The 16237-nt window shown below is 36.9% G+C and overlaps 1 protein-coding gene across 1 annotated transcript; it reads right to left on the minus strand.

Moving 5' to 3' along the window:
• Positions 1-362: 362 nt before the first annotated feature.
• ilvbl (ilvB (bacterial acetolactate synthase)-like) lies at positions 363-15580 on the minus strand. Its single transcript, XM_082182206.1, has 16 exons — positions 15434-15580; positions 15106-15269; positions 13148-13349; positions 12933-13060; positions 10506-10644; positions 9645-9756; positions 9447-9546; positions 9075-9172; positions 8508-8644; positions 8112-8246; positions 7216-7330; positions 6734-6903; positions 2836-2906; positions 2624-2695; positions 1556-1661; positions 363-1367 (listed from the first exon to the last, which is right to left on the minus strand). Exons 2-16 carry the CDS (start codon positions 15205-15207, stop codon positions 1189-1191), a joined length of 1866 nt encoding a protein of 621 aa, XP_082038332.1. The 5' UTR covers positions 15208-15269; positions 15434-15580; the 3' UTR covers positions 363-1188.
• Between the last annotated feature and the right edge of the window lie 657 nt (positions 15581-16237).

Genomic DNA, 16237 nt, shown 5'->3' on the forward strand with positions numbered 1-16237 from the left:
CCTGTGGTTAATGAAGCGTCAAGTTTTTTAATAGCCTCTTGCACAGAGACACAAGAGCATCCTTATTTTCTGTACTTTCTTCCTCTAATGTTCTCTCTTTTCACCCACTGGTCATGTATTTGATTGCTTTTCACTGACTGCACATGAAAGTCTACATAATGTTGATTAAACAGGTACCTGTAGTTAGAGGGTTATTTGTGAGCAGACAAAACAAAGGCCCATAAAGTAGTGATTACCGGGCCTGAGCAGATGCAAAAGTGATGGTCTTAGAAATGCTGTTTTCATTTATAGGGTATTCGAAGGCAACATGGTTATATTACTTTTTTTTTAACTTCTGACACCTACAGAACATTTTGTAACACTGTATTTTAGAGATTTTATTCCATCAACAAATCTTGATAAATTATGTTGCCATATCTACATGGTCATTTCTTGGGTGATGCTGAAGTGATCAATCACAAACCAAGGAGAGGCCTTACTTACGGTATGTCCAGGTCTGATATTTCAGCAAAAAACAGGACTGTATTTCCAAGTATCTGTTAGGATATTACTTTGGTTAAGATTTACATTTTTTAATAAACATAGAGCCATTTGATTCACACAAAGTTCTTTGAAAAATATTCGATCGGTTTAACATTCAGTAAATACAGGCACTCAAAAATCATATCTATATCTATATATATATATATATATATATATATATATATATATATATCAATCATCAATCTATATTTACTGGACAAAGTGAAGGCACTGTGCTTGCTCCTTTTCAGCTCAGTAAAAACTTACTTGCAAAACATGTCCAAACTCTCATTTCAGCATAAAAAAAATAAAAAATAAAGTATATATATTTTTTCCATTTAAATTATATTTTCTCCCTTTTTTGCTTTATGGTCATGAAAACTGAGGGGGAAATCATCATAAGTATAATGTCATACTAGAAAAAACGGGCTTAATTAAAAAACATACTTAAACACAGGCTTAATTTTCACAATATCAATTTTCTTTTTTGGTTTTAGGACTAAATGTTTCTGAACATCTGATATGTAGTTGCTTTGATCTCTTTTCAAATCAGCTGAATTTATATAACTTGGTACAGGCTGTGTCTTATGGTATATTTAGAGCATGACAAGTTCAACACAAGAAAGACTTTGGGTATCTAGGCCGGATGGTGCACAGTTTCTCTCTCTAAACTGAGATTGAACCTTCCCTAAAGTTGGTCTTTCCGATCAGAACGTTTAGCAGAGTTGCCTTTCCCTCTCTGCACTCCGTCTGCGCCTTTTTAATGATGTCGTCAAGCTGCGACTCATCCTCTCGGCCAATCAGGTAACCTTTTCCTCCATAACCATCAGCTACAATGTGATAATCTGCAAGGAAGAGAAGAAATGGAACAGCATGTGATGCAACACATCACCATGACTGATCGATATACAATATATTCCCTTGGAAATTAGCTAGATAATTGGATTAAATGTTTTTTATGGATCACAAGATGTACTGGCGATTTAAAACATTGACATGTGCAGTGAACAACAATTTAATTATTGTGCCTCACCTGTAAAGGCAAGACCACAGGCCACGTTGCTCCCTAGCATAGGCACTTGTTCTCTGGAGATCTGACTCCAGCATGCATCATTTCCTACCAGAGCGATCACTGGGGTCTGACATGAGATGACAAGGTAGTCATTACAAGCTAATTGACAGCATACGTTTAACAGAATATATTCAAGTAGGTTAAAACAAATTAAGGAAATTGTTGATAGTTGTGAGCTTATAATGGAGGTCTATGAGGCAAGTGAACATCATGCCACGAATGCTTTTGAAACTTTGCACATTTACAATTAACACCTAGATTTAAAGGAATAGTTCCCCCTAAAAATGAGGGTTCTGTCATCATTTACTCACCCTCATGTCATCTCAAACCCATAAGCCCATCATTCATCTTCGTAACAAATCTTATGATTTTTGTCCCTCCATTAAAAGTCCACGCAACAAAAATTTGCAAGCTTCAAAAAGTTGTTAAAGACATTGTAAACGTAATCCATATGAATCGATCAGTTTAATCCAAGTCTTCTGAAGAGAAACAATCACTTTATATGAGGAACAGATTTAATTTAGGCTTTTATTCACATAAAAACTTTGATCATGAGAGCTTCCACATGATTCAGTGAGGTTTGTTCTCACGCATCAAGCAAGTGCTGCTGAGCCGCAGTTGAGCTTCCCTGATCAATGTTTATACATGTATAAAAAAAAAAAATTCGTAATTAAATATCAACTAAATCAAATCTGTTCATTATATAAAGCAATATGTCTTTTCAGAAGACTTAGATTAAACAGCTCGATTCACATGGGTTTATTTTAGGATCTCTTTATGAATGTTTTGAAGCATCAAACTTTTGATAGAATAGACATTCAATGGCGGGACAGAAATCTCTTCATTAAAAATGTCTTCTTTTGTTTTTCAAAGAGGAACGAAGGTTTTGTGGGTTTGGAACGGCATGAGTGTATACTTTTGGGTGAACTTAGAGAAATGTTGTGCATTTTTACAAAACATACATTTTAATACATTCTGATCTTGATACTGTAAAAGTTACAATCAGTGTTGTAAGGGCTTGTTTGTTACCTTGTGGCGTGTGAAGGTATCAAATTCAGCCACGCTGTATCCGAGGGAACCATCGCCGTAAACGATCCATACCTGTAAACAAGATATTGGTTATGTTTACATGCACAATTATAATGTGACTAAAGCTGCATTGTGATTCAACTGTAGATCTGAGAAAAACACATTTAACAAGAAAAACAAAATTTGCTTTTAAGTTAACTTTAAGATCTTACCTCAGACTCAGGTCGACAAAGTTTCGCTCCCAACGCAAACCCTCCTCCAACACCCAGAGTCCCAAAAGCCCCTGGTGCAAAGACAAGCCACAAGTCATGATGAACACAAAGACTATGAGTGCATTTGTCAGGTTTGAAGAGAAAAAAAAATAGAGGTGGAGATTATTATGGAATTGGATTTGTGACAAAAAAGAGCTTTTCATGGAATTGACACAAATACACAATGAGGAAAGAAGACAAACTGAAAAACAATAAACTCAATGTCAAAAATGCAGCATGTTATTTAAATAAACAGCATTCTTTATTCACAATTTTCCAAGCTTACTTTTCACAAATCATGGATTATGAATTAAACACTATAGTCATCATCATAAAGTTTAAATGAAAAGACTGCCTTATTTTTCATTTATATTTTCAAAGTTTTCGTTTACCAACTTTTCGTTCACCATGGCATAAACTTCTTGTGAGGGAAGGCTAGACAGCGCTCTACTCTCATTGGCTCTCATAGATTTGTATGGGCAGCTCCCTGACCTGGAAGTAGAGGCTTCAGTGACACAAATTTTGGAGAGTGATCTAAATGTGGTTCTCTGTGCTTTATACTTTCCTATATACTTCCTATATACCTATATCATTTTTCTAATTTAGTAGAGCAATTCATAACATCATTACTGCTGGTCTGGTTGGAAACGTCTAAAATTGCCTTTTCTAATTTACAAACTAGGAAAGTAATTTCTAGTTTGTAAATTAGAAAAGGCAACTTTAGACGTTTCCAACCAGGACAGCAGTAATGACGTTATGAATTGCTTTACTTACAAGATTGACACTATTAGAGAGAAAATTACAACTATGATGCAACCGTCTACTTCAGTATCACATAAGACGTCATTGTAGACACCCTTGAGGAACAATTCTATTCATTTGTTGCTATAGAAGACGAAAGAATTGTCTAAACTTGTTAAATCATCAAAATCAACAACATGTATGATCTATACTGACTAAATACTGAACGGGATGCTTCCAGATGTCATAGATCCTCGTCTTAATATTAATAATTCATCATTGTCATTAGGTACCAAAAACTTGTAAGCTGGCTGTTATTAATGCAACTTGATCCCAGAGAATTATTCAATTAAATTAAAAAATGTTAAACTCGGCTAACGTAGGAGCTGTTCTGACAGACAGTGGCAGATTATTCCACAGGTTAGGGCCGGCTACAGCGAAAGCTCAACAAACAGGAGGTGATAGTTCCATAGTGATCTGGATGGGTTATAAGAAACAAGTAGATCGGTGAGATATTTAGGCTAAATTATTAAGAGCTTTATAAACTAATAAAATCATTTTGAAATCAATTCGGTAACGGACTGCCAACCAGTGCTAGGAGCATAAAATAGGTGTTATATGGTCGCGTTTGCAGGGTTTCGTAAGTAGATGGGCAGCTGCATTCTGAATCCGATGTACAGATAAAAGTGTTAATGACAGTTTCAAAACTTTGTCTGCTTAAAAACGGTTTAACTTTCACTAACCGGCAAAGATGGTAAAAACTAGCACTAACTAAAGCATTCATTTGTTGATTTAATTTAAGATTATTGTCTAGATAATTACAGACCTCAAATCTCAAATCTACCTCTCCTGTCAAAAATACTAGAAAAGGCAGTATTTTTACAACCAAGTTCCTTTTTAGAAAGAAATGGTCTCTGCAAGGATTTCCAGTCAGGATTTACACCGTATCACAGTACTGAGACAGCTCTCATTAGAGTTAAAAATGATTTGCTCTTATCATCCGACCGTGGTTTTATCTCTCCATTAGTGTAACTGGATCTTAGTGCTGCATTTGATCCTATCTTTTGAATAGACTCGAAAATTACGTTGGCATTAGTGGAAATGAATAGGCATGGTTCAAATCATACTTATCTGACCGTTACCAAATTTTTTGCAGTAAATGAAGAGGTATCATATCGATCACAAGTTCAGTATGGAGTACCTCAAGGCTCAGTACTAGGACCGTTGTTTTTAACCCTGTACATGCTACCCTTGGGAGATATCATTAGGAAGCATGGCGTTAGTTTTCACTGTTACGCTGAAGATATTGAGCTCTATATTTCTTTGTGCCCTGATGAAACATAACAATTCACAAAATTAACAGAAAGCATAGTTAATATAAATTTGATCACCAGTAATTTCCTACTACTTAATTTTGAAAAAAACAACAACAAAAAAACTGAGATTTTAATTATTGGACCAAAAACCTCTGCATGTAATAATCTAGAATACTGTCTAACACTTGATGGATGTTTTGTCAAGTTTTCGTCGTCATTTAGGAACCTGGGTTTGCTCTTCGATACCAATCTTTCATTTGAAAGCCACATTTTTAGCATCTGTAAAACCGCATTTTTCCCTTAAAAATATATCTAAATTTCAACATATGCTCTCAATGACAAATGCGGAAAAGTTAGTTCATGCTTTCATGACATCAAGGCTAGATTATTGTAATGCTCTACTGGGTGGTTGCCCTGCACGCTTAATAAACAAACTCCAGTTAATCTAAAATGCAGCAGCATCTAAAACTAGGAAGTATGACCATTTTAGCCCGGTTCTGTCAACACTGCATTTTAAAATCTTGCTAATTACTTACAAAGCACTAAATGGTTTAGCTCCTCAGTATTTGAGCGAGCTCTTGACACATTATAGTCCTTCACGTCTATTGCGATCTCAAAAATTCTGACCAGTTGACAATTCCCAGAATATCAAAATCAGCTGCAGGCGGTAGATCCTGTTCTTATTTAGCACCCTGGAACAGTCTTCCTAGCATTATTCAGGAAGCAGACACACTCTGTCAGTTTAAATCTAGACTAAAAACACATCTCTTGGCATACACATAACACATTATCAGTTTCTATAATTCACATCCATTAAAGGATTGTTAGGCTGTATAAATTAGGACAACCGGAACCAGGAACACTTACTATAACACTTCCAAAAGAAGAATGGCATCTAGGCTAATATTAGTCTGCCTGTCTCCCGAGGTTACCGTAGTCAGCTGGATCTGGTCCATATCCAGACACGACAACAACACAGCCCTGAATTTCAGCAGAGACTGTGTCTACTACTAGACAATCCCCTGTGAAGGCCTCGTCCACAGTTTGGGTGCCTTGCCACTGTCGCCTCTGGCTTGCTTAGTTGGGGACTCTTAGTATTCAACAATATTATTGATCTGACTGTACTGACGCTGTTGTATGAGAACTGAACTGAGCTGGACGATGACATCTTTTTTTCAGAACTGCTTTATAGATGAAATAGATGACACTAATTTAACAATTGATGATTTTTACAACGAAACTGAATCAATACTGAACCGACTTCAGCTGAACATATGCAAAAGTGCATCATTTTCCTGTAAAGCTGCTTTGAAACAATCTGTATTGTATAAAGAGCTATATAAATAAAGGTGAATTGACTTTGCATTTCTTAAAATTAACTTATGTTCTTATGTGTTACATGTCATAATACGTGTTGTTAACCTGGTTAAGAAAATGATTCTTTCTTTATGATTGTTCATACAAAAATAAGTACAATATGTTCATCTAATCTTCTTTTATTTTAATGACACTTGTCAGGACCGAAGGACAAATGTCACTTCTCCAGGTAGGCGCTGAACTAATACCTGTTATTCTATGAGTAAAATAACCTCATAAAGAAATATTGATATAATTTTAATGTTTCAAATGGATAAAACCGCTAAGTGTGTGTAATGAAACTCAGAATTGATGCGTTAAAAAAGCTTGAGTCAGCCTAAAGGGGAAGTCACACTACACTTTTCATCCCACTGACTTCCATTCATATGCATATGAATGCTGAAGACATTAACATAGGTATCTTCTGTGATGGCTCTGTGTCTAACCTGGGTCCAGCCAGCGGAGCGGGCCTCGTGGTCTCATGATATATGCAGTGCTGCCGACAAAATCACCCCCATCAGCCACGATGATGCTGTCCTCAGCCAAGAGCTCATCCACACGGTGCAAAACACTCAAAGGGTTCAAATGCCTCTCTGTCTTCTCATCTGCTTTCGCTCTGAGGACAAAACATCATTTAAGGGCATTAACATAAAATGTATGGATAGATAGCATCAAACATGTCAAAAGTATATGGTCACACCTTTTAATTAAAAGGAGGGATTGCTGCAAATAGTTTTTAAATGTTTAACAGGTGTGTATGTGGTGTTTGGCTATGTTGTGTAGGTTTCCACCAGAATGCCAAGCAAAGTGGAGCCCGTCGTGAACCACAGACTTTTTTAGAACGAACGGTGACGTAATGTGTCTTTTATGGCCTGGAAACCACAGTCAATGAATCCAAGCACCAATACAACGGCTGGAATAAGATCACCTGTTTGTTTTCTCTTTGATGTCATCTCCCTCTTTCAGTTTCTGAGGCCATTCTTCTGGACATCTGTGTCCCTTCAGGGCTTTCGAGAGACGCAGGAGGAAGGAACCAGCATCGCCTGAATCAGTTGGGAAAGGAAACCTTGTCACGTAACACAAATATCAGTACATGTTATATATCTTTTAAGTTTCATTTTAGTGAATTGGTTCACTGATTAATTTAAGCCTCTGCTTTCTATCAAAATATTTAGTTAAATGCTGCTGATTATCACTGTTTTTATATAATGTAATTATATCAATTATGTGCCTAGTTTTATTGGTGGCATTTAATGTAAATGTATTTTCTTTTTTTGTAACAAATCAGTTGATTGTAAAAAATAAATAAAAAATGATCACCTTTTTTTTGTTTTATTTTAATATATATACAGATTAAAAGTTTGGGATTAGAACGATTTTTTTAAAAAGAAAGAAATTATTCAGCAAGGAAGCATTAAATTGATCAAAAGTGACCATAAAAACATTTATGATGTCTTAAAAGATGTCTATTTCTAAAAATGCTGTTCTTTTAAATTTTCAATTCATCAAAGAATCGTTAAAAATGTATTACAGTTTGCCCCAAAATAATATAATATGATAAGAAAAAAAGTATACCACAGCAAATTCTTCTTAAGGATCATGTGACACTGAAGACTGGTGTAATGATGGTGAAAATTTAGCTTTGCATCACAGGAATAAATACCATTTTAAATTGTGAAAATGTTTCACAACATTGCTGTATTTACCATATTTAATGATAAAATAAATGCAGCCTTAAGAGCATAAGAGACTTTCAAAAACATTAAAATATCTTACTGACCTCAAACCTTTGAAAGGTAGTGTATAATAAAATGTATTGTTCACCTTGAATGGCCACTGTTGGCTTCCAGAACATGTCTGAGTTCTTTAGCAGCTGACTCTTGTCTCTGTTGACTGCGATGATTTTGCTCCGTCTGTTCAGCACTCTTCCATAACTCAGTCTGAAATCACACACCGTACCTATCCACCAAAACAAATACATTCAGGAACAAGAACTACGCAAAACTCACACTTTTCCACTTCCCATGAATTGTAATATTTTATTAATGTACATGATTTTACTTTCTACTTTTTAGAATTGAATTTATGATCTTTCCTAAGCCTGGAAATCACAATTTTAAAGTTCACTAATATTCCCACTTTCCGAATCGTACAAAGAAATGAACACAACACAAATTCTGCACATATTCCAACTGTACAGTAGCTGGCGCTGTTTCCCACCTGCCAGCAGCACGAGATCAGCATCTTTTAAGGCATCTCTCCTGTTCTGTCTAATGTGCAGTGGACTGTTCTTTCCCAGCATCCCTCGGGACATTCCGCCCAGGAAGCAGGGAATGCCTAGAGATTCTAAGGCATTTCTGTGAGATACATAAAAAAAAAAAATCTTGTGACTAAAAATTGACTGAGTTATCGACAAGCACAATTTCTGGGTGCTTTTATCTGAGTCAAAGGCTTTTGATCAATAATGTATATCATTTGCTGTTGTTTTGGACTTGTTCTTACAAACCAAATGCATTTTCTTTGATCAATGTATTCCATACATACTGTACCAATCAAAAGTTTGAACACACATACTAAATTTATGTTTCTTAGGATGTTTCATGAAATGAAAACTCATCCTAACTATTTTTCTGCATGTTGTAAATCTTATTGTTAATAATTTATATGTGCGTGCTTCATTTTTTAAACACATTTCTTTATAATTACATTTACATTTTATTTATAGTATTACATTTTTAATTTAGGGTAGGTGTTGTGCTGAACTGTTCAAAGAAAGCTGAAATGTACCTGACATCATCTGCTGGTGTGGGGGGTAACGTTGCCTGACTGCCTAGCAGTATGACGGGTTTCTTGGCTCTGCTCACCAATTCCACACACCTTTGGACCTGCGAAGAGTAAAGGGTCAGTCAAGAGTCATTCAAGTGCAACGTGATCTTATCTTATGTATTTGGGGCAAAAGTCAACATTTCAACATTTCTCCTTCAGCTTAGGGTTTTTCCCTGGTGTAGTTCATGTTATGTGCTTTATTTAGACTTGATGATGAGGATAACGCAATTCTTGAATCATTATCATATAATTGATCAGTTGCATCTACAGAGTAACTGTATAACTATGACTGCATCTACAGAAATATGCCACAACAGTGTAGACAAGCTTTACCTCATCCTCGGTGGCATGAGGGATGTGAACAGGAAGTGGGGACAGATCACGCGTCTCCCAAGCTCCAGCAAACAAGTTTGTTAAATGATTCTTGAGATACCTAAAAGATACCAAATAATAATAATAAAAAAAGTTATCAAAAAAAATTTTATGTAATCACTTGTCATTTAATAAGAAGATCAGGTCTGAGAATAATACCATGCAATGATTTTTCCCATTAGCCCTTTGGGAGTGTTTTTAGGGGCAAACTCTTTTTCCACCACATGGTAAGGGTACAGTGTGTCTATGGGAAACTCTATAAACACTGGGCCTGTCAGAGAAATCAAAGAAATAGAATTACACTCACAGAATTACAAACAGGGCTCAGTTACATATAATTAAATAATTTAAGAATGGAATTCACTTTGCTTTAAACATTTTTTTTTTTTAAATAGAATCGTTATAGAAAATTCTGACATTAGAATAGAACTACACATTTAGGTACCTATGTAGTTTTGAAACAATTCCAATGTCTATGGAAAAATCATAAACTGTAAAATGATGGTAAAAATGGCTTTACAGTTCAAATAATACAAGTTGCCAAAAAACTGGGTTTTTTTAACGTTTTATACAGTGATAAACCTCATATTTCAGCCAAGAAACTACGGTTTAAAAAGACAAAAGAGTCAAAATAATAAATTATTATATATATATATATTTATATTTATATATATTTATATATATTATATTATTTAAAAAAATAATTGCATTGGTCTAAACAAAAGTGGCCGACGGGCTAAATGAAAATGCAAATTTACAGTAGGCGTCAGTTACATAAAAAGCAGAAATGCAGCAGTTACCCCGGTCACGCCATACACAAAGCAGCACTGCGCTTATAAACTACTTTATTATTAATTTACTAATTAACTTCTCTGAAGAGTCAGTTCCCCTCAGAGATACGTTCATATAAAGCCACCCACCCCACAAAAAACTCCTTGCACAAATCATGTGATTGGTATTTCACTGTCAGTAGTGTGAATTTCAGCAAAAGGAGACAAGATAATTTCAGCGCCGTTGTACCTGGTGTGCCAGACTGTGCGGCGGCCAAGGCTTTTCTCACAGTGGGAACAATTTCTCTCACAGTCCTCACTGACGCACAGAACTTACAGAGAGGCTTGAAGAGGGACATTTGGTCAATATCCTGTAGCGCACCTCTACCCTGTAATGAACAGTCACACATTATATTAATGACAAAGAATAAAGAGTATGATGCAATTGACATCAACAATTATTTCTCTGAAAAAAGCCTCGTTTACACTAGGGGTTGAACGACTTCAGATTTGTTGAAGTCGACATTTATTATGTGATTAAAGTCGACTCGATGTCGACTAGTAGCTGATGACATCATTAATGAACCAATAAGCCTGAACCTCGAGCTGAGACTCGAACGCTGTTTGCCTTGTGCACAGCTATGGCATCTCACACAGCTCCCTACATACCAGCTTATTTTTATCAGTTCTTTTCTCTTTGTGTCATAATATTTCTCACAGATTTCTGCTCATTCTAAATCAGATATAGATAAAGAAGCACAGTAAAGATTACATTTACATGAATGCATTACTGTGAGAGAAAGCGATTGTGTGTGAGTTGCACCTGGCAGCGTCTCTCTGCTAACAGTGAAGCTGTGGGGTTTAGTTACTAAGAAATATATGCTAGAACTTTTTAGTTTCTAAGCTATTTTACTGATAAATCACAGAACAGTGTTGACAATATCTTTCTGCGCTACTGAATGATTCTGTGTGCGCATTACAAAGCAGCAGCGCATTAGTTTAGAACGGTGATTAACTTACGTGTACAATCAGCTGTTTAAAACGTGCATTCACGATCATTGATTCTCAATCAATTTTGAGCATCCAGATGATATAATCAAACATATCTTGTGGAGCGCTCATGGAGTACGCATTTATTTGTCATTTTAACTGTTGGAAACGGAGTGTAAAAGTGGACTTCAAAGATTTCTTATCCTGTTGCGCCCTCTTTAGGCCATGAATGATCAGCGACTAGTCGAAGTCAAGCTTAAAGCGTCATGGCAGAGCATTAAAGTTGACTAGTCTGTGCAACACCTAGTTCACATCAAGAACGATACCTATAATGTTACGTTTTAAGAAACTTATAATGTACATACATTTTAATAATCATTCTAATTCTATGAGTTGAGGTAAGTCCACGCCACAACTACAACTATAACTGCGCAGAGGAACAATATTATTGGAATCACTTTTAGAAAAAAAATTCCAGCTGATGGATGATAAAAACATCGACAGCCAATCAGAATCCACCCAACCTTAAAGAGTTTGAGCATTTAAAGCGGCAGACTTTAATTTAACGTTACTGAGCATTGGTGTGGATGCTAATATAGTTCTGTCATGACAACTCTCTGAGTGTTTGGCATGGTAATAGTTATGACCATGTTAATGTATTTGGTCTTGGTGGAATAGAGGATGATGATAACGTTGCTGCTGTTGATTATTGCTGCTGCAGAGCAACTACAGGACTTGCGCCTGCCAATACACACACAGACACACTGCTGTGAGCATGTAAGACATATAGCACATATGAGTTAACCATAGCAAATCTATACAGGTGGAGCTGGGGAAGGTGAGGGGTTTCTGAAAGCACGCTGCAAACTACTACAGAAAACACTGATTAAGTATTTGAAAGTTTGAGCAGCGAGTTCATTGGCTGCTGATGCAACAGGAACCAATCAGCTGTGTCCTGTAGAGAATGATGTGATTGCTAGCACATTGAGTTAGATTGAGAAGCACCCATCATCCTGCGCCATCTAGAGTTTCATGACAGAACTTTGTATTTATCGCTATGCATTAGGTCTAGGTATCATAATTGTTATCATTCTTGGTGTGAACTGACAATAGGTACATTACTAGATGCAGCGTATAGGTACATTTATGTCTGTAGCATCTGGGTTGTTCCATAAAATGGAAGTCAATGGTAATCAAACTTGTTTGTCATACAGCAGAGGTCTTCAATCGTGCAACTGGAGGGCCACTGTCCTGCAGAGTTTAGTTCCAACCTGCTTCAGCACACCTGCCTTTGTATTTTCAAGCAATCATAAAGAGTTTGATGAGCTGATTCAGGTGTGTTTGATTAGGGTTGGAACTAAACTCTGCAGGACAGTGGCCCTCCAGAAGCACGACTGAAGACCTCTGTCATACAGGTATGGATTGACATGAGGGTATGGAAATGATGGCAGGATTGTCATTTCTGGGTGACTTCCCCTTTAACGATTTTTATAACCAAATCGTCGCTGTCATGGGTCAAGGCTAGTTCCCTGAGAATCACCCCTGAGTTGAGATAATATCTAATGTTTGCACAAGACACAGAAAGAAATATGAAGAAAAGATAACCAGAGCAAAGAGCAAATACACAGGTGACATGCGCATGAAGTGCACATGTACGTGACTCATATTCTGTAAGGCACTTCCTGACCTGCAGGAGAGTAGCAGCAGCACCACCAATCAGAAGCAGCGGTGATTCAGCCATCTGAGCATTCTTCACCGCAGTCACTGTGTTCGTCAGCCCCGGCCCCGCCGTCACCGCAGCCACGCCGACAGTGCCTAAACAGCAGAACAGAAGATTTTCAGCTTCTTCTACAGCTTCTAACAAGATGTGATCTGTCCGCTACTGTTTATGAGCAGTCTTACCAGAAAGTCTTGCTACGGCATCGGCAGCAAACACAGCGGTGGCCTCATGGCGGGTGTCGACGATGCGGATGCCTAGTTTCTCACAGGCCACCAGGATGGGCGAGATGTGTCCTCCCACCAATGTGAAGACGAATTTGACCCCATGAGCCCGCAAAACCTCTGCCACACTCTCTCCTCCATGTCGAGGGCTCTGTCTCTCTGTCTTAGAGGGATGAACAATAAAAGTAGTCAGTTCTTTTCTGAATAGAAATTATATAACGGATTATCAGAATAGAAACTCACAAAAATGTAGGGCGGACACTAGTAGGTTCTGTGCAATGGTTGTTGATTGGATGCTGAGATGTAGGAGTTGCATTAAAAAATTAAGGTAGATGAACACAAGCTTGCAGGGGCGGAGTTTAAATGGACTAAATGATTGGAGAAGTCCTGCATACGTCACCAGCGATGAAGTCTGTCATTTTCACTGGAAGATCCAGTTATAATTTTGATTAAACATTATGAGGTCAAAAAAAGAGAAAGAAACATATGCCCAAATTCAAAATAAGATCTATAACATGCATACAGAAGATCTTTCTACACGCTTAAAAATAAAAGGTTCTTTATTATCACTGATGGTTCCATGAAGAACCTTTATCATCCATGGAAACTTTCTATTGCATAAAAGTTTCTATATAGTGGTAAAAGGTTCTTCAGGTTATTAAAATATTCTTCACACTTAAGAACTGTTCACTGAAAGGTTCTTTATAAAAACAAAAATGGTTCTTCTACTGCATGAACCTTTATTTGGTACTGTACGGTTATCCGGACCACACGATGGCCTACCCCTAACCCCGCCCCTAAACCTACCCGTCACTGGGGTTAAGACCAATCATACGATGGCCTACCCCTAACCCCACCCCTAAACCTACCCGTCACTGGGGTTAAGACCAATCAGGGATGAATATACGGACTATACGGGACTAAACGACACACGTGTGGTCCGGATAACCGTATAGTTCCCTTTATTTTTATGAGTGTACACTAAAAGAGACATTTTCTAGAAAGTAGTGTTTTTTTCCATTCAGTTACAAAGAATGAAGACTAGACCTTTCACATTTAAAAAAAGCACCAGAAGAGAAGTGCACTGGACTGAAACAAAAATCATGAGAGCCCCTGCTCGCCTTCATGAGAGTTCATAAAAGAAATAGTGATGTCTGATTCATGAATTAATCACTTTTTTGTGTCAGATCTTTCCTAATGAATCAGTTGATCAGGTAAAAAAAAAAAAACATATGAATAATTTGTTAACAAATGAGACTCTTGAGTTCAACTCACTGGCTCGACCCACTCGCAAAAGTTAACAGTGTTTTCAGTGAGTAACACCGCAAATTACAGTCTGTACCTCACACAAAGCTATTATAAGACTTCAGAAAATGTTCGTAAAAATACATAAATGTAAGAAAAATTAATTGTCCAGTTCCTTCTGCTGCTGCAAAAGCAGTCATGCACGTAACCTGTCACACATATAATATTAAAATTTGTATGCAAGAAACTGCTTCTTTTTTTTATTTGGTAGTTGACAACTCTTGTAGTTATTAAACATGCAGTTATGGTTATAAGATATAGCCTAGATGACAGACAGACAGATATGCATGAATCCTTCAAACTAGTTTAACTGCATAACTAGGTGAAACTCTCAAACTGTGCTGATAGATAGATAGATAGATAGATAGATAGATAGATAGATAGATAGATAGATAGATAGATAGATAGATAGATAGATAGATATGCATGACTGCTTTAAACTAGTTTAACTATATAACTAGGTGAAACTCTCAAACTGTGCTGTCAGATAGATAGATAGATAGATAGATAGATAGATAGATAGATAGATAGATAGATAGATAGATAGATAGATAGATAGATAGATAGATAGATAGATAGATAGATAGATAGATAGATAGAATGTTTCATCATACCTTATGGAATAGCTGGTAAAGTAAGCCCAGTTTATAAGACACAAAGATCACACCCCCAAGGGCAGCACTCAGAGAACAGCCCAAAACCACGGAAATGTCCATCGCTAGAGTGGATTGGTTGGTGGTTTACGACCTAATGTCCACCTGCCAGTTAGAGACCTGCCCTGCAAAACATATGAAAGAACAAGCCGCTTACAATGTCGTGGGCTACGAAATTGACTTTCACCGTGCAGTAACTGGACAAAGGGCGAGATTATGGTCATTAGATTCAGCACGCTGTCATGTCTGATCTTGAGAAGGGCCTTGTTAAGGTTAAACAACACTGTACCTGCCAGCTCGTCCTCCCCTTCTGCAGGTGTTGCTGAAGCCGATGAACGCGCTGAATGGACCGAGTGAGAGGGAGGGAGAGGTACGCAATAGGCGGGACAACTGTTCCGCTGTTTGAGTAATTGTCTCGGCTTGGCCCATTCAGCGCTCTACGTTAATTCCTTTGAGAATAGCAGTTTGTGCCGTAACATGATTGACAGCGCAGTCATCCAATAGAAGGCTGAAACGTAACTCCGTCATTGTAGATCTGTACAACCACAGGAAACTCGTGGCTTGGTTGTTTTGTTTATTTTATAAGAGTGTTTACGCAAGCATGTGTTTACGCAAACATGTATTTTGTAATTTATTTAAATAGATCACAATCAATGCAGGTGACACCGTAAGACATTGAAATGCCCTTTACTCTAAAGTTGTTTGAACAAAAAAACTTCTGAACTTTGACAGGAGCATCACCTTTATGTCCTGTATCTGTAATAATAAAACAAAACGTTGTTCCAGAATCTTTTTAATTGTTTGCTGAAATGTCAGCAAAACTTCTACTTTACCTCATCAATAAAAATATATTTGGTAGTCTGAAATTATGTTGTTATTATGGCATATTAAGTGTAGCATGTTATTGTGTTTAGAAAAGCCTGTTGCAAGTAATGTATGTTGTGCTTAAGCATCTTGATTCAAATAGTATTATAAATGTGTTAAAGATTTTGTAAGCATATTGTGTAGTTGTGCTTGGAGTCAGTTGTTTATTTGTGATAACACAATGAAACAAGCCAAATTGTACAGACGTAATATTTAGCCAGGCTGTCAT

The sequence above is a fragment of the Leuciscus leuciscus genome (assembly GCF_965113295.1).
Source record: "Leuciscus leuciscus genome assembly, chromosome: 10".
Classification (NCBI taxonomy): domain Eukaryota; kingdom Metazoa; phylum Chordata; class Actinopteri; order Cypriniformes; family Leuciscidae; genus Leuciscus; species Leuciscus leuciscus.